General features: G+C 35.6%; 1 protein-coding gene across 1 annotated transcript in view; it reads right to left on the bottom strand.

The window, feature by feature from the left end:
• The window catches only part of PDS5A (PDS5 cohesin associated factor A), a 138366-nt gene that overhangs the window by 43160 nt on the left and 70506 nt on the right, over window positions 1–24700 (bottom strand). Inside the window, exons 14-19 of the mRNA XM_077758911.1 lie at window positions 23976–24024; window positions 23660–23799; window positions 16723–16838; window positions 5813–5918; window positions 3886–4046; window positions 38–161 (exon numbers count right to left, since the gene is read on the bottom strand). Coding sequence (XP_077615037.1) covers window positions 38–161; window positions 3886–4046; window positions 5813–5918; window positions 16723–16838; window positions 23660–23799; window positions 23976–24024 — 696 coding nt within the window. The remainder of the gene's footprint in view (window positions 1–37; window positions 162–3885; window positions 4047–5812; window positions 5919–16722; window positions 16839–23659; window positions 23800–23975; window positions 24025–24700) is intronic.

Below are 24700 nucleotides of genomic sequence, written 5' to 3'. Positions count from 1 at the left end.
ACACATCCTATATACATACATACATATATATATATACCTCAAAAATCTGTGCAAGCTGGACTTCTTTGTTTGTGAATATGGCATGTATACAATGAACAGCCTGTTTTGCTTGGTGTGGAGTACCTCTCTTTGCTTTCTGATGTAAAATGGGAATTAAGGTCCTGCAAAATAAATAATACCATAGTTAAAAAAAAAAAAAAGCCCATACACTACAAATAGTTCTTTTGGTTGTCTCCTACTTCCTCTCCCATAACTGCTTGGATGTATGCTGGTATAGAAGCCTTTCTTATTTTTTAAGCTGCATGTATGTATGTATGTACGTATACATGCATGTAATCTCTACATCCAATGTGGGGCTCAAACTCATGACCCGAGATTAAGAGCTGCATACTTCATCAACTGAGCCAGCCAGAAACCCTGAGAAGACTCTTAAAAATTACCTCATTTGCAGAAAGGCTTAAAGCTCCTTGTCTATAATCCAAGAAACGCAATGTCTTAAGAAAAAGGCTACTGCAGGAGACAACTTTTGTTTTAAAGCCACCTCATGAATATGGAGAAATAAGCCAGCCCTTAATTTATAATCTAAAACTTGCCCCATGCCATTATTTTTATATTTACCTTCCAAGTACATATTCCTAATTTTCCACTTCCCTTTCACAATCCCTTCAGTTTTTAAAAAATAATTTTTACAATGTTTTTTCATTTTGAGAGAGAGAGAAAGAGAGAGAGAGAAAGGGAGAGAGAGAGGGGCAGAGCATGGGGGGAGGGGTGCAGAGAGAGAGAGGGAGACACAGAATCTGAAGCAGGCTCCAGGCTCTGAGTTGTTAGCACAGACCCTGACACAGGGCACGAGATCATGACATGAGCTGAAGTCGGATGCTTAATGGACTGAGCCACCTGGGCGCTCCTCCCATTTGGTTACTTTAAAGCAGCCATGGAAGGCACATGGGTGACTCAGTTAGTTAAATGTGTGACTCTTGATTTTGGCTCAGGTCATGGTCTCATGGTCATGAGATCGATCCCTCTGCTGGGCTCCGTGCAAATTACAGAGCCTGCTTGGGATTCTCTCACTCCCTCTTCTCTCTGCCCCTCCCCTGCTCATACTCTTTCTATCTCTCAAAGTAAGTAAATAAACTTTAAAGTAGCCATGCACAAAAAGGAACAAAAGACCACGTTTTATTAAAAGGCTGAAATGACAGCAGTATAACAAAGTATGCAAGGAAAACGACACATATATACTGGTAGAGGAGTAATAAAAACATCTAACAATTATTGAGTACTTGTACCAAGCACCATTCTAAGTGTTTTTATGTGGATTGTTTCAATTAATCCTCATAGTCACCCAAAGAGGATTATTAATTACATTTATTAAAGAGATGAGAAAACCGAAGCTCAAAAATATTGTTTTATTTCTTAAGTTTCTTAAGGTGATGGAGCTAGGAAATGGTGGAGTTGGCATGTGAAGATGTGTACTTCTGTTCCAAAATCCACACACTTAACCTCCATACAGACACTGGTCAAAGTAAAACAATCTTCCCATAGGACAATATGGAAATAACACATTACAGTCTAAAGCATTAAGTGTTGACAATATATGAAAACATTATATGAAGAAAACAGCATGTAAATACAAACCTATAAAAGAATAGGTATACACATCAAGTAGACAAAATACTCAAAGAAATATCAAAGTATGGATAATGACTCTTTCTCTATATTTCCTAAAAGTTTCAGATTTATTTATTTTTGAGAAAGGGAGAAAGAGAGAATGAGCAGGGGAGGAGCAAAGAGAGGGAGAGAGAATCTTAAGCAGGTTCCATGCTCAGTGCAGGGCCCAATGGGAGGCTTGATCTCATGAGCCTGAGATCATAACCTGAGCCAAAATCATGAGTTGGCCACTTAAACAACTGAGCCATCCAGGTGCCCCAAGTTTTAGCTTTTTACAATGAACATTTAAATATTCTTTTAATAAGAAAATCTATTTGAGGCAAAAATAATTTTAAGTAAAGGCACTTTTCATACATTTAATGCAGTGGTTCTGTTTTTATAGATTATAAGGTCAGTGATCTCAAATACAATGGTGACAAAAGGTGCTCTTATGAAAATGGGAGGCTAGACATTAAGAGCATTACCCCAGATACCAGGTCATGTACCTCAATCAAAAAACTAGAATATATGCTAATCAGTATAAATCTGATTTGACATTTATGAATACGACACATTTCTCTATATGCAGGTTTAGAATTATAAGATAGAGATTTCCATGGCCCAGTAGCCTCCTTAACTCTACACTGTTTAAGTCTTTCTCTCACAAACTCATTTACCAGAGTAGCGGTTCTTATAAATAACGCAAGTAACAAAGGAAGACATAGTGTTGATCAAATTGTTGTTAAATGTGTTATTAATTCTTCTTAGCCTAATGAAATGATGACACATAAATCAAATTTAACCTTTTCTTCTGCTTTTTTCTAGTGTGCTATAATCCAATGATGCCATCAGGGTTGTTATTGAGGCCTGCATCATTTTGCTTCTCTGCTTTTCAGTGATTCTCTCCTTCCTTCCTCATTAGTCTAACGAACAACAGGTTTTAGACCTTATGTCCAAAGTTAACTATTTTACCTACCCCCATTTTCCACTGCTTCCGATGGGACAGAATTCCTTTCAGAAGAAATCCTTTACCTTAAAATAGGCTTTCCTATCTTGAAAAACTCACCAGAAGCTTTATCCTACTGTGTCAATGATATTTTTCCCCAATGTACAAGTACAAAGATTATCACTTCTAGACTATACACACCTTGAGTCCAGGGACTAAATGTGGTAATTCTTTTATACTAGTACAGTTCTGAGATTAAAAAGAATGTACAATAAATATTGATTTATTTCTCAAATTAAACTATTAGCTTACAAATTTAATAAAAACTTTAGGAGTCAGGGAATGCCTGGGTGGCTCAGTCGGTTAGGTGTCCAACTTTGGCACAGGTCATGATCTCATGATTTGTGGGTTCAAGCTCTGCGATGGCTCTGTGCTGTCAGCACAGAGGAAGTAGGGAGCCTACTTCAAATTCTGTGTCTCCCTATCTCTCTGCCCTTCCCCTGCTCATGCTCTGTCTCTTTGTCTCAAAAATAAACAAAACATAAAAAAAAAAACCACCCAAAAAACTTTAGGAGTCAGGAGTCCTCTTGTCCTATTATTGCCCTGTAAGGAAAAACGGTTTGATCTGGATATATCCGAAACTATTTGCATATACCCTGAACATGTGACTCAACTGCTATCAGCAATGTGTTTTTCCTCCAAAAGATATCTCCCACATCTTTTGTCTAAATATAAACTCTCAGCACAAGTTTGATCCTAAGGCAACCTCTTTAAGATGTCAAAGTAAAAATATCAAAATTTATTTCATTCTTATGATCAAAGAGAAAAGGTAATCTTGAGGAAGAGATCAAAATTATAAAACCACCACTGCCAACAACCAAGCAACTAATAAGATATGCCATTAAACACACTACTTGATTATCCCATTCTTTGGTGAGACAGGTCAGTAGCAGCTATTGAATTAAACCAGTTGGAGGGGAAAAAAATGTACATAGAGAAGGAAAATATATTAACCACAAATTATAATTCTGTGATAACTTTTTATTAATATTAATATTCAAAAATAATCTTGTTATAAACAAAGTTTCAGTGGATTCTTTTAATTTCTTTTTCAGTTTGTTCTTCCANGTATGAGGCAGAGAAAAGATAAACAAAGGATACACAAAAGTTGCTAAATAAAAGTTGTCTTTCCTCTCTCCTCTCTCTTCTCTTCCTACATGAAAGGAAAAATGACTGTTGGGCTCCTACACTTAAAAAACTTTTGTGTTTACCATGAGAAAAAATATACTCACGATCGTATCTGGGGTAGGTCTGTTTCTATTTTGTGGCCTGTATTTCTAAAAATTTGTATAGCAGCTTCTGCTACCTTGTCATCTTCCATTCTGAGGCACTGTAACAGGGACTCATACGTCTCTGCAGAGTGGAACGAGGTAGGATGTGTGAAAGACAGAACCTGGAGGAACAGATAGAACTTTAGAAGTATAGACAATGGTTTTCATTAAAAGAAAATAATTATTTTATACTCTAAATATAATTCAAAATTATGGGCTGCATATGCTAGCTATACAGAATAAAGATTTTATTTCATAGTCTCCTTTGTAATTTGTTGTGTTTAATGACACATTAAAAGAAATACTGTGGAGTAGACTCCAAGAGTGTTGATATATAGCCTTTGCCCTATTTTCTTCTTCACCTCTCAGTCTATTCTGAAACTGGGAATGCAGAAAATATGGCTCTTTTTTTAAGGACTGTGATACTGTGATGTGTACAAAATGTTAAAACAGAGCTTTATTTCAACTGGCAAAATAATACTCTAAAAGGAATATTTTAACTGAAATCCATCCAACAAAATGTTTACTTGTCATAACTATAAACAAAGAAGCCATAACTGTCAACTTTTAATCATGATTAAAAACATATACATAACTATTCCCTTACTTATTACTACATAAGTCCCAGTCTATCTAAGGAGTTTACAGCAAGTTGGACATAACATGTCTACAAAGTTTACTTTCCATGAAGTGGAAACAATTTAGTTAGCATAATATCAGAAATAAGGCTAAAAGTGGAGAGGCGTGTACAGGGGATGGAGCATGCAGATTTCATTAACTTTTTCAATAAGCATTTATTTAATAGGTTATAAAGTAAAGAGATGGTCTCATTTGGTGAGATTCTTGCTGATAATATTTAGACAGTATGTTGACATGTTAGTAATAAGTTGATTTAAAAAACCTTGTAAATTTTAAAGAAAAATGGAGGATCAAATTTGAAAAAATGAATCAAACAACCAATGAAAAATGTTTATCTTAAAGATTTCACTCTTAAAACTATTTAAAAATATAAGCTCATTATTAAAAATATAAAATCTTTCTCATGAAGCATCTTATCAAATCTTTACATGAAATTAAATTTGAAACCATTCCAATACAATCCCATCACTCTCTTTTCTATCTAATGTCCATTGCACTGGCTTGTCTCTTCTCCTTTAGTCTATATATCGTAGTGATCTAAATATCTCTTTGCCTTCAATTTCCTCCTTACTCTGATGAAAGCTCTGTTAAGTGCTGTGCCATACTGAAAGCCAGAATGAAAGACCCTGATAATACCATTCTGCTCCAAGAGCATTCCACAATCTAAAACCATTCCTGTCTCCCATTACTCCCCAAAATAATCTTTTTTTCTAGTTAGGCTACACTCCCAATATTCCCTAAAATGTGCCAAGAACTACTATCTTTCATGATGCTGTGTTACCCCTAGATTAAGCCATATCTTGTCCACAAAGTCTTGCCTGATCTGGCTCTTACTAATTGCTCTATTCTCTGAATTCTCTGGCATAAGAATATAAATATGAGCAGCAACTGTTTAAAAATTTCCTGATAAGACAGATGCTCTCATAATTCCTGTGAGCAGTCCTACTACTCCAGATGAAAAGACTAGATCATTTAGAATATACTGTCACAAGTACATGTTGTTAAATACATGTATGCAAATGATGAATGAAATAGCAAATCCTCAAAACATTATATTATTTTATATTGTAAAACAATTACATTATTGTAATATAAAAGACATACATTTTTATAAAATATGATTTCTACCACACATGTTTTAATTTTTCAAATAGTTTCCAATGAAATAAAGCCCCACCCTTGCATGTCCTTAGGAGATTTCGAATTAAGACTGTGGAAATTCATGGAGACAGAAGTATTTCAAAAGTACCTTAAGAAGTTCAAGTCCTGAACGAATAGCTGTATCTGGACTTACACCCTCCTCCTCATCATCTGCTGTTCCCTCTATTGATTTATTCATCAGTTTTACCAGTGCACTATTAAAACAAGAAAATCTAAATTAGCAACCTTAGTAGATTAGTAATTCCTAATTGTATTGTGGTAGAACACATACGGAATCTAAACATTAGCTACAAGTATGTTCCTGGAGGAAAAAGTTATTTTGTGACTAGGAAAGAAAGTTTATTTATTTTGAAAGAGAGCTTGTGCCTGAGTGGGGAAGGGGCGGAGAGAGAGAGGAAAAGAGAGAATCCAGTGGCTTCATCCCACGAACTGTTCAGAGCATTATCCAAGCTGAAATCAAGAGCAGAATGCTTAACAGACTGAGCCACCCTCATTTCATGACTTTTTAAACATTGCTCCCATTTTGACAGCTGAGTTATTTTTATTTCCCCACAACCTCACCCAAACTCCACGTACTAAAAAACAACAAAACTAAAATTAAATGATACCTACTGGAAATATAATTTAACATTGATCTCTATATATAAAGAGACTGTTTACAATTGTAGAAAAACAATAGATGGCAGTTGCTAAATGGACAAATGACAATTCAAAGTAAAAGACAAATACATGGACAAAAGAGTTTAAATTAATCCTTGGTAATTAATTCACTGAGTAATTCTATTCGTAAAAATTTAGAGAAAAGAAGCAGTTCATTAGAAGCATCCTGTTATATTGATAAACAGATCCATCAATTAGAAAACATTTAATTGTCCAACATTATGAAATTAGTGTTTCAAACATACCTAACCACGACAAAACAGAACATTACTTGTCAATAAAAATCAGACTTGTAGCAACACAGTACTTACATTTATTTATTTTTTAACAAGGTGAACTTTTTTTTTTTAATGTTTCTTTATTCTTGAAAGACAGAGACAAAGCACAAGTGGGGAAGGGGCAGAGAGAGAGGGGGCAACAGAATCCAAAGCAGGCTCCAGGCTCCGAGCTAACTGCACAGAGCCAGACACAGGGCTAGAACTCATGAACCACAAGATCATGACCTGAGATGAAGTTGGACACTTAACTGACGGAGCCACCCAGGCACCTGTTTTTTGTTTTTAAAAATGTTTATTTATTTTGAAAGAGAGAGAGAGCACGTGTGAGCCCATGCACACACGCAGGGGAGGGGCAGAAAGAGAGGGAGACAGAGGATCCCAAGCAAGCTCATGCTCAGCATGAAGCCTGCCGCAGGGCTTTACCTCACAAACTGTGAGGATCATGACCTGAGCCAAAATTAAAAGTCAGAGGCTTAACCAACTGAGCCATCCAGGCACCCCAACACGGTACTATTTTAGGTAAAAACAAGTATGATTTTTTTTAATCCTTAATTTTTATTTATTTTTAAGTTTAATTAGTTAATTAATTAATTAGTGCAATACTGGTTTCAGTAGAATTCAATGACTCATCACTTACATACAACACTCAGTGCTCATCACAACAAATGCCCTTCTTAATACCCAGCACCCATCTAGCCCATCCCCCTACCCATGTCCCTCCATCAGCCTTCAGTTTGCTCTCTATTCTTAGGAGTCTCTTGTGGTTTCCCTTTCTCCGTCTTTTCCGCCCCTTCCCCTATTTTCATCTGTTTTGTTTCTTAAATTCCACATGAGTGAAATCATATATATTTGTCTTTTTCTGATGGACTTATTTCACTTTGCATAATATATTCTAGCTCCATCCATGTCATTGCAATACATGTGACTTTTGGTTTGAGACTGTTTCCTCATCAGTGAACTGAAAAAAAAAATACCTTATTTTGGAGACATTAAATTATTAGAGCAAATGGCCTAGTAAACAGCAAATATGGAACAAATGGGAATTAATCATAATTTTTAGGTTAAAATTTTTCCCTTGGAAAAATATGCATTTTTAAATGATTTTTAAAAATTTATATATTTTTGAGAGACAGAGACAGGACAAGCGGGGGAGGGTCAGAGAGAGAGAGGGAGACACAGAATCGGAAGAGAGGCTCCAGGCTCTGAGCTAGCTGTCAGCACAGAGCTTGATGTGGGGCTTGAACCCACGAAACGCGAGATCATGACCTGAGCTGAAGTCAGACATTTAACTGACTGAGCCACCTAGGTGCCCCAAAATATGCATATTTTAGTCAAACTACTAAAAAAAACCTAAGTACAAAATACATAAGGTACACAGATGCATCTTCTATATAATTTAAACCACTTTTAGTACTTTTATTTCTCTTTTAACATTACAAGAATTTAAAAACTTCCTATGTTCAATTGATAAAACATTTTTTTTTGAAAACAAATTAGGAGTGTATATAAACATTAGCTAGGAATATAATTTATATACCATACAACTCACCTATTTAAAATGTATAATTCAGTGGTTTTTAGTGTATATTCACAGGTTCATAATCTAATTTTAGATTTCACCCCATCCCTCAAAAAAACCCCTTTTCCAGTAGGAGTCACTGCTATTCACTCGTACCTTCTCTAGCCCTAGTCATTTACTAATCTGCTTTCTGCGGCTGGACATTTGCCTATTCTGAATATTTCATATAAACAGATTCTCATCCATGTTGTACTATGTATTGGTATTTCATTTACTTTAATCCTGAATAATCTTCCAGTATATGCATATAAGAGAGCTTATCTGTTTATCAGTTGATGGACATTTGGGTTGTTTCCTTTTTTTTTTTTTTTTTTGCTATTATGAATAATGTTTCTGTAAACATTCATATCCAGGTATGGACATATATTTTCACTTCTCTTGGGCATATATTTAGGAGTGGAATTGCTGGGTCATATAGTAACTCTGTTTTAACTTTTTAAAAAAATATTTATTTATTTTTTAAAGTGTATTTATTTTGAGAGAGACAGAGAGCGAGAGTAAGTGGGGAAGGAGCAGAGAGAAGGAGAGAGAGAATCTCAAGCAATCTCCGTGTTGTCAGCACAAAGCACAATGTGGGGCCTGAACCCTCAAACTGTGAGATCATAACCAGAGCTGAGATCAAGAGTTGGACACTTAACCGACTGAGCCACCCAGGCACCACAAATGTTTATTTTTGAAAGAGAGAGAAAGAGCACAAGTGCGCGTGAGTGGGTGCCAAGTGCTCACAAGTCGGGGTAGGGCAGACAGAGAGGGGGACAGAGGATCCAAAGTGGGCTTGGCACTGACAGCAGAGAGCCGGATGCAGGGTTCTAACTCACAAACTGCGAGATCACAACCTGAGCCAAAGTCAGACACTTAACCGAATGAAACACTCAGGCACCCCTATATGTTTTAACTCATTAAGGAACTGCCTAACTCTTTTCCAAAGAAGCTCCATCATTTTACATTCCCACCAGCAGTATATGAGGGTAACAATTTTCCGATGTCTTCTCCAACTCATCTTTTTTATTATAGCCCTATAATATAGGTATAAATGGGTATAAAGTGGTACTTCACTGTGAATATATATATATCTAAAAACATTCCCATCTCCCCAAAAAACTGCCTTATGCTCCCCTGTGTGGTCAATCTCTTTTCCACACCAGCAAGCACTGATCTGGCTTCTGCCACTATAATTTTACCTTTTCTAGAATTTCACATATTTTGTGTTTGACATCTTTTATGTGACATAATTCTCTGGAGATTCCTCCACATTGTTGTGTAGAATCAGTAGTTTGTTCTATTGCTGAGAAGTATTACATTGCATGGATTTATCACAGTATGTTTGTCTAATTACCAACAGATGAACTTTGAGGGTATTCTAGTTTAAAGATATAAATAAAGCTGCTACAAGCAAGGTTTAAGTCTTTAGGAGTTATGCTTTCTTTTTTTTTGTAGGCAAATATGTAGTATTGGGATTCCTGAGTTGTACAGTAATGTTATATGTACACTTAATGTTACAACAAACTATCTCCTATATCAACACTTGGTTTAGTCAGTCTAAAATCTCATCAATACTTGGTTATGGACAATATCTTTAATTTTATCCATTCAAATGACTATGCAGTGGTACTTCTCACTGCAATCTGAATTTATATTTCCTTAATGGGTAATAATGTTGATTGTCTTTTCCTGTGCTTATTTCCTACTTGTATATCTTATTTGGTGAAGTCTGTTCAAATCTTCTGTCCACTTTTTTTAAACTGGATCGTTTACTGAGCAGGGTGCTTAACTGGCTGTGTCACCCAGGTGCTCCATCACTGTTTGTGCTTTTTATGTCCTATTTTTTTTTATCCTTCTGAGAGAGAGAGAGAGAGAGAGAGAGAGAGAGAAAGAGAGACGGAGACAGACATACAGACAGATGGCATGAACAGGGGAGGGTCAGAGAGAGAGGAGACAATGAATCTGAAACAGGGTCCACACTCTGAGGTAGCTGTCAGCACAGAGCCTGACATGGGGTTTGAACCCATGAACCGTGAGGTCATGACCTGAGCCAAAGCTGAACGCTTAACCGACAGAGCCACCCAGGTGCCCCTTTATGTCCTATTTAAGATACCTTGCTTACCCAGTATTTTGCTCTAGAAGTTTTAGCTCTGACATATATTAAAAAAAAAAAAAAAGTTATTTCCAATTTGAGAAGGATATTCTGACTTGTGCTTTCTATTTGGAGGAAATCCTACAAAATCGTAAATGAATTTAACAAGATTACAAATATGTTTGAAAAGATTTATGAATGTATCTGATTATTTATAAGAAGTCATGCATGCTTTTATTTAGTAAGTATTTACTGACCATCTATTATGGGCCAAGTCTTAGGGTCTATCCTGGAATTACAGTGCAAAGCAAGACAGGCATAATCTCTGTTTTCATTATAATGTGGATGGATCACCATTATGAGTCAAGAAGCTATCTAAGAGACAGACCCAAGTCTTTAATCCAGGAATGTAGTCCTTTCTCTTATAAAAGTATTTTCATTTCTAAATTAGAGAAATAATACTCCATGTGCTTCACAGGGGTATCATGAAGCAGAAGATTATCACCAATTCAAATGCCTGTTCAAAGCTGCTTGGGAAGTCTTCTATGTGTCCCTTTCTCTTTATACTGTATAACAACTGTTATAAATCTTCACCATTCTAATTCAGGTTTAATTCTTCCACTGAGCAGACTACCTACATTACTATTAACCTAACAGAAAATAATGGAGGCCTTGAGTGAAAACTAATTTTCTATACCCTATCTTCTAAATTCTTCTACAGGGCGCCTGGGTGGCTCAGTCGGTTAAGTGTCTGACTTTGGCTCAGGTCATGATCTCTCACGGTTCGTGGGTTCGAGCCCCACATCAGGCTCTGTGCTGACAGCTAGCTCAGAGCCTGGAGCCTATTTCAGATTCTGTATCTCCTTCTCTCTCTGACCCTCCCCTGCTCATGCTGTCTGTCTCTCTCTTTCTCAGAAATAAAGAAAACATTAAACATTTTATTTTTTAAAAATTCCTCTAATTTGTATCATTTTTTCATGTCATGGGGAAGATTTCCTTCTTCCTGTTATCTTCTTTAGGAATGTTGCATTATCATACTTCTATGATATTCCTCCCCCCATCTTCAACCTCTTCTTTTCTATTAGCACCTCTCAAAGATATTTAAATACTCAAAATTTCTTAATTAAAAACAACAAAAGACCGTTCCTCGGGCTTATTCTCTTTCCATTATCTCATTTTTCTCTTCAACTTTTTATAGCTAAACTGTCCACTGTGGCTGTCCTACATCCCAATTTATCTCCTAAAGCAGAGTTTGGAAGTGTGACAAGGTATTTATCCCTTGGATTTTCTCCTACCTCAAGGCTGCAGACTGGAACCTACTGGGATCCTGTTGAGCTAAGTCAATCACCTCTGGGCTTGAGCAGTCTTCTCTGCTCAGTTTTTATCACTTTCTCTGTGTACCATGATGTGGATGTTGGGAAGGACTATCTTATGCTCTTGTCAATCCTTGGTAAACTGGGTTTGCCCTTGATACTCCAAAGAAACTTTCCTGGCCATTGCGACATTTCTCCTTTTTCTGAATCCAATGGATGCTTTTTAGTATCTATTTTACTTCTGGTTAGCATCTGACCTCTCCACCGCTTAGACCCTCTTTGGCTTCTGTATTACCACTCTTTCCTGATTTTCCACTTTTGACTATGCCTCCTTAAAATTTTTGTTTAATTGAAGAATTGACATATAATCTTATATTAGTTTCAGGGATAGAGCAGGTGATTTGATATTTATAAACTATGAAATGGTCACAATAAGTCTAGTTACCATCTGTCACCCTACCATGTTGTTAAAAATTAAAAAATCTTTTTCCTTTTACATTTATTTTATTCTTGAGAGACAGAGAGAGAGAGCACGAACAGGGGAGGGGCAGAGAGAGGAGACACAGAATCCAAAGCAGGCTCCAGGCTCTGAGCAAGCTGTCAGCACAGAGCCTGACGTGGGGCCCAAACCCACAAACTGTGAGATCAGGACCTGCACTGAAGTCGGACGCTCAGGTGACTGAGCCACCCAGGTGCCCCCCAAATTTTTTAAACTTAATGAATTCCTTATCTTCTGCCAACCTCTTAATTAATTTTTCTCAGGAGTCAGTCCTCAACCTTTTTCTTTTAAAATTTTACCCTCTCCCTGAGGAGAGTAAAATTTTACTCCTCTCTCCCATTATTACAATCACTACTCCACTTTCAACCACTATCTATAGGGAAATAACTGGAGCATGTATATGTATATTTGTATAAGCACAAGTCTGGGGAAAATATACTAAAGAAAAATTGGTTATATCTAGGATGGTTTTCTACTATCCTTATGCCTTTCTTCCAAAATCCTTCATTATGGTTAAAGTACATGCAATTTTGTAACTACCTCTTGATTCCCTGTGCCTTTGTTTTGTCTATTTTTTCCTCCTAGAATAGCTACTAATATTCATTTGGTAATTACTATGTGCAAGGCACTGTACTAAGTGTTTTTATATCCATGTTATTTAAGCCTCTCAACAATTCCAGTTATTTTATTGCAGTGTATTGTTACTGTATTGTAACGTGTTATTATCCTTATTTTAAAGGCGAGAAAATTACAGCTCAGAGCAGCTTAAATAATCTACCCAAGGACACAGGGCCAGTGGCCTGGACTATTCTTCCCCTGCAATCTCCACCTGGCTACTCTCCATAATTCCTACTCATCTTTCACTACCCATTTTACTTGTGATCTACTTAAGAGCCTGCTCTAACAACAAATCCTTCCCACATAATTTGGGTTATATAACCACCCTTCCCCAGTTACCCAATATATTTTACAAACTGTTCCATTAAATGTATGTTAAATGAAGAAATAAACCCTCTATTTGCCAAAAGTCCATGAAGATTTGGCTACACAGAAAAAATATTATGTGACATATTTCTCATTAAAATTAATAAATTAGAATTTTGAATAAAAGTAGTCTCTAAGAAACCCTAACCATAAGTTGATTTCTCTGAGCCCAAACACCGTTACTGAAAAAACTGAGTTTTTGGTCTTTTAAGATTGGAGATCAAGCACTAGCTTACTTAATTTACTAAAGTAATGAAACCCTTTGAAGCCTCATGGAGACAAACAGCAAACGTCATTGTATGTCTCTTTCAAAGTGAATATGCAAAGGCAAGAGTACTATCTACATGTACTATATCCTTGATTTACCTCATTAAGATCAAATGGCATAGAGGAAAGGACACTGACATAAAAAATAATATATATATTTATATACAAAAAATAAATTTATTGTATAAATAAATGGTACAGCCACTGTGGAAAATATGGACGTTCCTCAAAAAAATTCAAAATAGAAATATATGATCCAGTAATTCCACTACTGGGTATTTACCCAAAGAAAATGAAAATGCTAATTTGAAAAGATAATATGCACCCCTATGTTTACTGCAGCATTATTTATAATAGTCAAGACAAGGAAGCAACCTAAGTGTCCAATGATAGGTGAATGGATAAAGACGTGGTGTGTGTATGTATATACGCATGTATGTGCACCCACACACACAGGAATATTATGCAGCCATAAAAAGGGACGAGGTCTTGTCATTTGCAACCACATGGATAGACCTAGAGGATATTATGCTAAATGAAATAAGTCAGAGAAAGACAAATACCATATGATTTACTCATATGTGGAATCTAAAAAAAACAAATGAATAAACTAAAAGCAGAATCAGACCTATAAATACAGAGAAATGATAGCTGCCAGAGGGAAGGGGGCTGGAGGGATAGGCAATAGGGGTGAAGAAAAATGGGAGATAAAGGCTTCTAGCTTTGGAATAAGTCATCGGAATAAAGGTACAGCACAGGGGATATAATTAATGCTACTGTAATAGTGTTGTACAGTGACAGATTGTAACTATATTTGTGGCAAGCCATAGCATAAGGTATAGAGATGCCAAATCACTATGCTGTACACCTGAAACTAATTAACACGGTGTCTGAAATATACCCACATAAAAAAAAATTAAAACAGGGGTGCTTGGGTGACTCAGTAGGTTAAGCGTCCAACTCTTGATCTCAGCTCAGAACTCGACCTCAGGGCTGTAGGTTCAAGCCCCTATGTTGTACACCTGAAATTAATGTAACATTTTGTTTAACTAAACCCAAAACGAAACAAAAAAACAAAAACAAACAAAACTACAACAGGGGTGCCTGGGTGGCTCAGTTGGTTAAATGTCTGACTCTTGATCTCAATGCAGGTCTTGACTTGGGGTTGTGGACTCAAGCCCTGCACTGGGCTTTGCACTGGGTGAGAAGCCAATTAAAAAATAAATAAATAAAAATAAATTTAAAACATTAAAGGAAAATTACTGCCATCCTTTGGAAAAATTAAGTAAATCTATGGTTTCTGTCATTACCTAGCTGTGAACAAACCACTTACTCTCTAAAAACCTTACTTTTCTTATTTGCAAGTAAGGATACTAAATAATGAGGAAACCTTAGTCAAAAAGAAAAAAAGTAGGGGCACCTGAGTGGCTCAGCTGGTTAAGCTCCAACTCCTGATTTTGGCTCAGGTCATGATCTTGTGGTTGGCGAGTTTGAGCCCCGTATGAAGCTCTCTGCTGTCAGCGCAGAGTCCACTTCGGATCCTCTGTCTGCCTCTTTTTGCATCTACCTCACTCACTCTCTCTCTCTCTCTCTCAAAAATAAACAAACATTAAAAAAAAAAAAAAGAAGGGGCGCCTGGGTGGCTCAGTTGGTTAAGCGTCCAACTTTGGCTGGGTCACGATCTCACGGTTTGTGGGCTTAAGCCCCACGTCGAGCTCTGTGCTGACAGCCAGCTCAGAGCCTGGAGCCTGCTTTAGATTTTGTGTCTCCCTCTCTCTCTGACCCTCCCTTGCTCATGCTCTCTCTCAGGAAAAAAAAAAAAAAGACGACGACGACGACAGATACTGGTGTTATGAGCTGAACTGTGTATCCCCAAATTCATATGTTGAAGTCTAATATCCAGTATCTAATAACGTGATTGTATTTGAACATAGGGCTTTACAAGAGATAATTAAGGTAAAATGAGGTGAAATGTGTGGGTCGTTATCCAATATAATTATTATTTTCTATGAAGAAAAGATTAGAACACAGATAAGGTAAAACCCTGTAAGGAGACAGTGAGAAGGAGGCCATCTGCAAGTCAAGAAGAGACACTTCAGAAGAAATCAAACTTGATGGCACTTTGATCTTTGACCTCTAGCCTCCAGAACTGTGAGAAAATTAATTTCTGTTGTTAAAGTCACTCAGTCTGTGGTATTTTGTTATGGCAGCCCTAGAAAACTAATACAATTGGCATTTTAATACAACTAAAGCAGTAATTCACATAGGGTGAAATAACTAATTGCCAGAATCAGGTCTCAAGGCTGTTTAAAACAAAAAAATAAAGGTCGCCTGGGTGGCTCAGTTGGTTAAGTGTCCAACTTCAGCTCAGGTCATGATCTTGTGGTTCAGGAGTTTGAGTCCTGCGTTGGGATCGGTGTTAACAGCTTGCAGACTGGAGCCTGCTTCAGCTTCTGTGTCTCCCTCTTTCTTTCTGCCCCTCCCTCAACCACTCTCTCTTTCTCTCAAAAATAAATAAACATTAAAAGAGAGAGAGAACCAATAAAAACAAAACAACAAAACAGACAGAGAGAGAACCAATAAGTACTATATAGTAACAACATGAAAAGGGAAGATATATAGCTTGTCTACTGGAAAAATGACTAGTGCCAGGAAAAAGTATTCACAGAAATTTACAACCGAAATCATCACAAACAATGGAAATGCATGTAATTATGGAAAACAATTAAAAAAACAGCTGTCAGTATCTATTATGCCAGGCTGCTTAGTTTTATGTTATCTCTAATTTTCACAATCATATGACAAAGAGATGTTATACACATATTAAAGTTAAAAATAAAATTAAAAACTCAAGACTACCAGGTTTCTTCCAAAGACACAAAACTGGTATGTAGCAGACACATGTTGTGACTGGATTAGTCTAATGGCAACTTATTCTCTTTTCAAAATACTATTCTGTTTTCACATATCTCAACTGAACAATGATAACAATACATACTACAGGAATGTTGTGTGGACATCAAAATGGTTAAGAAAACTCAAAGACTGATTGACAGCCTATAGATTTAAAAGTTTCTTCTTTTTCCATTTTTAGTGTTCTACGGTTTTCTTTAATGAACACATACAGGCTAAGAATAAAACACGAGAACTATAAAAAAAAATTAAAATCACTGAAGTAAGCCAAAGACTAAAAAATGAGTAGGCCCTTCTTTCAATTTGAATGATATATTAAAAAGGTATACAGTTAAACTTTTTAGGTTTTCTTAGGGACCCAGGATTTAAACTTACCACACTGTGGTTTCAGATCATATTCTATTTTTGAATGAATAAATTTCCTGGCTTACCTTATGGCTTCTGAATCAATGTGCACAGGTGCAATTCTTTCCAACAGAAATTTGACCATCTCTAGAAAAGGGTTTGTTGGCTGCTTAGGATTTGCAAGTTTTCGAGCTATTTCTCTCTATAGAAAGGAAAGATTTTACCATAAGTATGATTCACTTTCATATTTTTCAAAATAAAAATGATTATAGGTATCAAAAGCATTTAAAGATTCAAAACCAGCAGGTCTGCTTTAGACCTGACTAAATTTCTGCTTTAGACCCTGAGTAAAATTATATACTCATTAGGTTATCATTGCAAAATCTGGACTGTGGAGGACAGAAAGGGGATGACATATGCCTTTTGTCTCATATTTCTCCCATGAAATTACTCCTTACTAAACAATCCTTTTTAATGCTTTTTCAAAAAGTTAACAATACATTCATGGATATGATTTATTAGCTTATTTTGTAATTTGACAGAATATTATGTTTTATTTTAAGTTAATGATGTGTCTTTTTAAAGAGGGAGAGATTCATAAGTATGTAATTAATTATAAGATTTTTTAGTTCTGGATAACATAGATGATTCCAAAGATGGTGGCAATACATAAAACAGTTCCTACAAAGAAAACACATTACTGCTGGAGTTTCTAAAGAATATATTGGGACTTAATTATTAGAGACGTTGATTTTCCCAAAGACAAGGTTAAATTCACAAAGTGCTAGGACTAGGGGAAGAAGTTTAATCACAACGCATCTAACTGAGTATTTCTGATGAGTAAATGTACATTTTGGGTGAAAAGATAATGTGTATTAAAAGTACTTTCCAAATTATAAAGTAGTAACAAATAATAGTCACTTTATATGCTTTTTTCCCATGGAAAATATATATTTAGGGGGACAAGGGAGAAAGGAAAAAATTTCTATAGTAATTTCAGTGATACCTTGACTTAAGTTAATTTTATAAAGACAATATTAAATTGGATACCCTCCATGTTTGTCATTAGAGTGTAAGTCTCAGGAAAACTGATTAGTTATAAGAGATACTTGGTTTATTTTGCAAGCTGTAATTAACTTAGTAAGATTTCAGCATTTGAGAAAATAAAAATATTTTAGTCAGTGCTCAGTCTTTATATACTTTGCTGTAACCCACAGGTATACATTTTAAATCTGAATTTAAATTCTATCTTTTGAAATCAAATTTGTTTTGTGCAGGTCTCCCCAAAAGGGGACTTCTTTTTATCCCTAGCATAAAATTTAATTGCTTTAAATTAAGATAATGTCAATGATCACTTAGTAACAAATAAATCTACTGGGAAATTGCTAGGCAAACTCTACTAGTTAGTACTTTGGAATATGTTACTAAAAAAGAAAAAAACTAGGCACCAGGAGAGACAGTGATGGTACTAGCCACAAGCATAGAAAAAATAAAGGAAATGCTAAATGGAACAAGAATAATTCACAATTATATAAACCCAGTAATAATATATAATATATACCTATGTACATAAACAATACCAGATACAATTAATTTTTAAAACCTAATGTTTTTATATTCCAATATAATCTTACATTAAGTAATCCCTCATAACAATATTTTATGTATGTAATACTTACTCTCTAACAATTATTGTATATGATAGTCTTAAGTGATACTGGACATATGCAGCAAGCCAAATTAGTTTGTGGCAAGAACCAACTAGTTTGTAGCAACAAATAAACAGTTTGTTTTCTTTATGCAATTAAGGAAAAAAAATACCCACACATACTTCCAGTGCACAAACAGAAACATCTAAGACAAACAAGAAATTTCATAACTGACAAAGCTGCAAACAGAAGTAATCATATGTAATCATTTTAGGAAATGACAGCAGAAAAAAATAAATAAAATGAATCTTTCTGCATCTCTGACAGTGTTTCCAAAATTTCTCATCAACTATGCCGACACTGCAGATTGATACTACTATTGATACATATTTACTAGTTATAGAAATTGTTCTGTATATTAAGCACTCTTAAAGAATATCAAATAGTCCCTATTCTCAAAAAGCTTATAATTTATTAATCCTATTATTGCAAAACTAAGAGCTTAAAAATTCTGCATTTATATATCTCCTTTGTTTTTCACACTTTTTCTCATTTTGACAATAAAAAAATTTTTTTAAAAAAAAACTGTACTCTTTCACATACACAGTATTTCCTCTCATATACTTTGATGTTTTCCTAATCAAAATGTCTCCTAAGAGGATTTAACATTATCAATAATTTTCATAGCTAGAATCAGTAAACTAGATAAAGTAATTTTCCACAAGAAGTGGTTTTTAAAGGTTTAACTTTCATGTTACAGTGACCTGTTCTTTTCAGTTCCTAAACACAATTCCAATGTGGGGGGGCAGGTCAGGTTGGGGCGAGGACTTCCCCAACCAACAAGCAATTCTCCAAACATCAGTAAGGTATCCTACAATTCAATTCAATTCTGATACTGTCTATCCAAGATAACATCCATAACAGGTTAAGGGTTCAGACTTAAGGGACTGTCTCCCACCCCTGTCCCCACCCCTCACCAGGTGTAAGCCCAGGTTGTTACCTATACTCTGACTTACTGGCTGTAAATCTTGTTTCCCATACATAACCCCCTCCTTCCATGGGTCTGATTAACTTGCTAGAAGTGGCTCACAGAACTCAGAGCAATATTTACTTACCAGATTACTGGTTTATTATAAAAGGATATATAATTAAGGAACAGCCAGATGGAAGAGATGCATAGGGCGAAGTATGTGGAAAGGACAAAGAGCTTCCATTTCTTCTGTGAGTCTGCCACTCTCCCCAAATTTCTACATGTCCACCAACCCAGAAGCTCTCTGAATTTTGTCTTTTTTAGTTTTTATGGAGGCTTTATTAGATAGGTTTGACTGATCAAACCATTGGCCATTGGTGATTGAACTCAATTTTCAACCCCTCTCCTCTCCCCAGAGGTCAGAGGGTAGGGCTGAAAGTTCCAATCCTCTAATCATGTAATTGGTTCCACAGGCATCCAGTCCTCATCCTTAGGCCAAGTTCCTAAAGGTACCTTATTAACATAACCAAAGACACTGATGTGGCTTTCTGTACTTTGGAAATTTAAAGGGTTTTAGTTCTGTGCCAAAAATGGGGGACAAAGATCAAATATGTGTTTACCATAAATCACATCACCCCTGTATGTACATCATTCCAACTATAGACAGATTAAATTAAAAGAAAACAGGAAACATTTGATTACTATTACTAAATAGCATACATTAGCATCTCTCTCCCTTTTCATTCTTTTCTTTACCTCCTCCAGGAACTATACCAACCAGTCTTGAATTCGACTTCTAAACACAACTGCTGAGAAGCCACACACTGTTATCTTTTCTGATCCCTCAAATACCTTCTCCAATATCCAGTTACTCAGGCTAGAAATACAGCAATCATTCTTGATATAGTGGTCTAATCCCTACTTACATACTTTAAGATTCAATCTGGCAATCACTTATTCTAGAATAAGCTATTCCAATTTCCATCCTGGCCTGGAATGGGAGCTGCTCTTTTGTGTTACAAAGGACAGGATTCTATCAGAACACTTACCATGTTGTATTCTCTACTGAAATATTTGCCTGTCTCTGTCACCTAAACTGCAACCTCAGTGAGAGACTATGTATAATACAATTCACTAAATTATGCAGTGAATTATAATGGTGTAGACTTGATCAAGGGACAACCCCAAATTTGGCCTTCAGAAGATACAATGCATATTTGGATAACCCTGTAGAGAAGGGTTTTTAAGGTGTGTACTCTAACAGAATCACTTGAGACCCTTAAAAAGATAGAGAGTCATAATCCCTCTCTACTTATTTAAAGAATTGCTAGTGTTTGTCATGTATATGTAGTATGACAAAAATTATCATTTATTTACATCTTACAGGGCAGTGCTAGGGGTCTTACATTAGGCCATACACAAAATTTCATCCTTTTTTTAAAGCAACTCTTAAAAAAAAATTTTTTTTAATGTCTTTATTTTGAGAGACAGGGCAGGGGAGGGGCAGAGAGAGAAGGAGACACAGAATCTGAAGCAGGCTCCAGGCTCTGAGCTAGCTGTCAGCACAGAGCCCGACACGGGGCTCGAACCCATGGACTGTGAGATCATGACCTGAGCTGAAGTCGGACGCTTAACCAACTGAGCCACCCAGGCGGCCCAAAATTTCATTTTATCTTATTCTAACAATTTCATGAGGTTGATAATATTTATAGATGAAGAAAAGGAGGCTCAGAAATACTGAGTAACTCACTAACAGTCACAGTGGTAGTAAATGGTACAGCTGGAATTCAAACCTAGGACTGTCTCAAATGCTCCATTAATAAGCTTCCTAGAAAATCTTGAAATTTAGGAACTATGGTCATAGGGAGATGCTAGAGCATCAAAAAGCAAGCAGAGCTCATGCTATGGCAATGATCCTTCTCTAGAACAAAGGTGTGAAGACTTAAAAGGTACAGTCCAAACGGAAAGCAAATCTAAAGAGCATATACTACAATACCACTGCTCATCCTCTCTCACTACAGTATCATGTATGTATGTATTAAGCCATAGTATGGGTCTGTTATTTCTTGCTCAAAGCATTAGATCTCCATTCCTACAAAACTCTTGTTACGGAGTAATGTTCACTTCTTGAAATGAAGTGATTGTCATTTAGAATAAAAAAACAAAGTGGTGCTATATACACATTGGCAGCGGATAGAGAGGAATTCTCAGAGATAAGAATGAAAACTACATAGAATGACAGAAACTAAATTTTGTTTGTATATTTATTTCTTCTTTATTCTTTTCTTCTATTTCAGAATGAAAGCAGGAGGAAAAAAAGAATGTGATAATAGAAGACATATATAACTAATATCAGTAACCCTTGGGGAGAAGAACAAAAGGATATAAATATTCTGGAAAATGGCAAAAACTGACAGTGGTGTTTTCCTGCGTGTTTAAAGAGTATTATAAGTCTTATTTTATACTCAATATACAGATAAGTCAGATAATGTGCTTAGAGAATACACAGTGCTCATGTCAAAGCAAGAAAGGAAATTACTGCAAAACCATTCACCAAAGAAAACAAACTAAAAAATGTGAAGAGTAGAAATGTTTTCTTCTAGAAGAGCTATTCTATAGACCATTACTTAAAATATCTTCAGAATAATTTCCCCTCCAAAAAAGTATCATTACTTTGCTCTTTCTAGTGCAACTGCAGTCCTCATCTCTACTTTCCTGGTTGCTAAAATCAGAAGCACTGATTGGCTACACTGCATGGCTGTGGTATTCATCCTGAGATATTCTGGTTAAAAACATCTGTTTTGCAGATACTTTTTGGATTTAGAAACTCTTAAATATTTATGGTCTGACAAATAGTAGGAATTCATGTTATTGCCATTTTTTCAAACTCAAGCTTAAGTTCTGTTTTTTTCTCAGACCAAAAACACCACTTGACTGTTCTTTCTCAAGGTCAACATTTGTTGAGCAGTACTCATTTGAATGGGCTCTTCTGCAAACGATGGAATGTACAGAAAGAATACTATTGTGGACTTATGGGATCTAGACTCTACCTGAAACTTAGCCACTATCACCAGATGTAAAATAGTGGATGAGAAACTTTAAAATTCAGTGTCTTTATTTGTAAAATGAAATGCTAAAATCAACTATTTTTAAGGCCTTTTAAAGCTATTTCATTCTATGAGCCAATCATATTAGTTGACGTCCTACAGGACACAGCACTCTGGAACTAGACTTCTAAATCCCAAAGAAATAAATGAAACTTTAAATGTTTTCGGCAAACCACTCAGTTCAGAAGTGCAAAGGTTGAGGTAGTCTGGGTGGTTGGTATATCCATATCCCTAGGCTCTAAAGAAGAGTCCACTGTTCTCTTGTCTAACTTAACTTCCCCTCATCTCTTCCTAATTCCTGGTCTCTTTAGATCAACTCAGAGACCCAGTATCTCTAGAATGAATAAAAAATACCTATTCAGTGCTCTCATACCATTTTGTATACACATGTATCATAGTCCTCATCCCTTTATTACATAATTATCCCACTCTAACTCTTTCTAGAACAAAGCTAGACATAAATATCTGAAATAATTTTTTCTCTCATTCATCTCTGTAAGCCTAGTCCCAAACATAGCAGTTGTAATATATGTACTATACCACAGAAATACAATTTATTTAAATCCTAAAGGACCATGTATTAGGATACACACACATTCTCTCCCTCTCTCTCGCTAGCGCGCGCGCTCTCTCTCTCTCTCTCACACACACACACACACACAATTGTTTAACAGTCCTGTGAGGTTTTTAACATATATAGATGAGAAAAATGAGGCTACAAATTATTGAAGAACTTACTAAAGGTCACACTGGTAGTAAATGGTATAGCTGAAATTCAAACACAAAACTCATAAAATGCTCAATAAATGAATGGGTGAAGTTCCTTCCTGATATTTTCAATGAATACTGGTTTTCTATAAAATAAAGAATCCAGGAATAGAATGAAGACAAAGCCTAAATAGGAAACTACCTTATTTATAAATGGATATATGACAAAGTAACTATCGCCAACTTATTGACAAGAGTTATTTCCATCCTAATACAGGAATGAAGAAAATGTATGCACACACAAGGATTTAGGAATTGTTTACATTAACAAACGTCTATTAAATACAAGGCATACTGTCTTGCTCAATTCCTAGGACCAATCTCCCTGGCTTAGTTCTCTAGTGCTTTTCCTTGAATTTGGCTGAACAATGGTAAGACAACTAAGCGGATCACAGATATACTACTGAGTAATTTAGAGCTCAAAATATAGTTAAATTAACACAAATAACTATGTAAAGGAGATTCTAATGAAATATAAATTTTAGTAAGCAAAGCTAAAAGCACAAATGTACAAGTATAATTTACTAACCACACAAACATCTGCCTGTTTGCATGAACAGGTTGGACTAATTAATAATTCCAGCTGAGACCGCAATTTCTCATCATCACCAAGAACTTGGTTAAATTTCTTCACAAAATCTTGTGCTTTCCCAGGGTCAGGCAAATTCTCTATAAAAATGGAAGAGAATCAGTATTATAAAAGAAAAACTACTAAACTAAGAGCAAGCTCTCTTAAAAATTATGTAGAGTTATTTTCTTACTTAGTATAAATTGTCCCATTGGGTAAATTATTTGTCTGTTTTGATGTTTATTATATTATATATGGAGTGAATAAACAAACTCACTTGCTATGGTCATCAGTTTTCCAAACATGGCAGAACAGTTAGCCTCTGACTGAAATTTAAAACAAAAAGATATCATATGAGCTAACAAATTTCTGTAAGAAAATCCAAACAGTATTATACATTTTTTTTAAGTTAAAAAATCATCAGCCACTAGAAAATCTATACCATAAGTTAACAAAAAATTGTGGAGTAGCAACCACTATTATGTTGGAAGGAAAGGTGATGTCAAAAGGTAGGTATTTTAAATTAACAAAGGAATATACAATTTCCATAGGGAAAACTTCTTGCCAGAAGACTGAAGATAACAGAAACAATTATCATAACAAAATTACTATGAAACCATACATCAAAGAAAATTAACTAAAAATGTGAAGAGCGGAAAAAAAATTCTTCCTGAATAGTTCTATTATCTATTTTATGGCCTATTACTAAAGTAAGTAAATCATGTCCCTTCCAAAAAGTACTTCTGGTGCTCACTTCGGCAGCACATCTACAAAAAGTACTTCTGTATCGTCCAACACAATAAAGTATGAAGTTTGAGTAATTCAGATCAGAAATTGGTAAACTATGGTCCTATGGACCACTTGTTTTCATTAAAGGTTTGCTGAAACATACACTGTTTATTTACATACTGTCTATGACTGCTTTTGCAATTTTATAAAGGCAGAGTTGAGAAGTTCACCAAGACTTTATGGCTGGCAAAGCCTAAATTTTTACATTTTGAT

Source organism: Crocuta crocuta, unplaced genomic scaffold, assembly GCF_008692635.1.
Source record: "Crocuta crocuta isolate KB4526 unplaced genomic scaffold, BGI_CrCroc_1.0 scaffold223, whole genome shotgun sequence".
In the NCBI taxonomy this organism is placed as follows: domain Eukaryota; kingdom Metazoa; phylum Chordata; class Mammalia; order Carnivora; family Hyaenidae; genus Crocuta; species Crocuta crocuta.
Note: the sequence above shows the minus strand (reverse complement) of the source record. Positions and strands in the feature narration are given on the sequence as shown.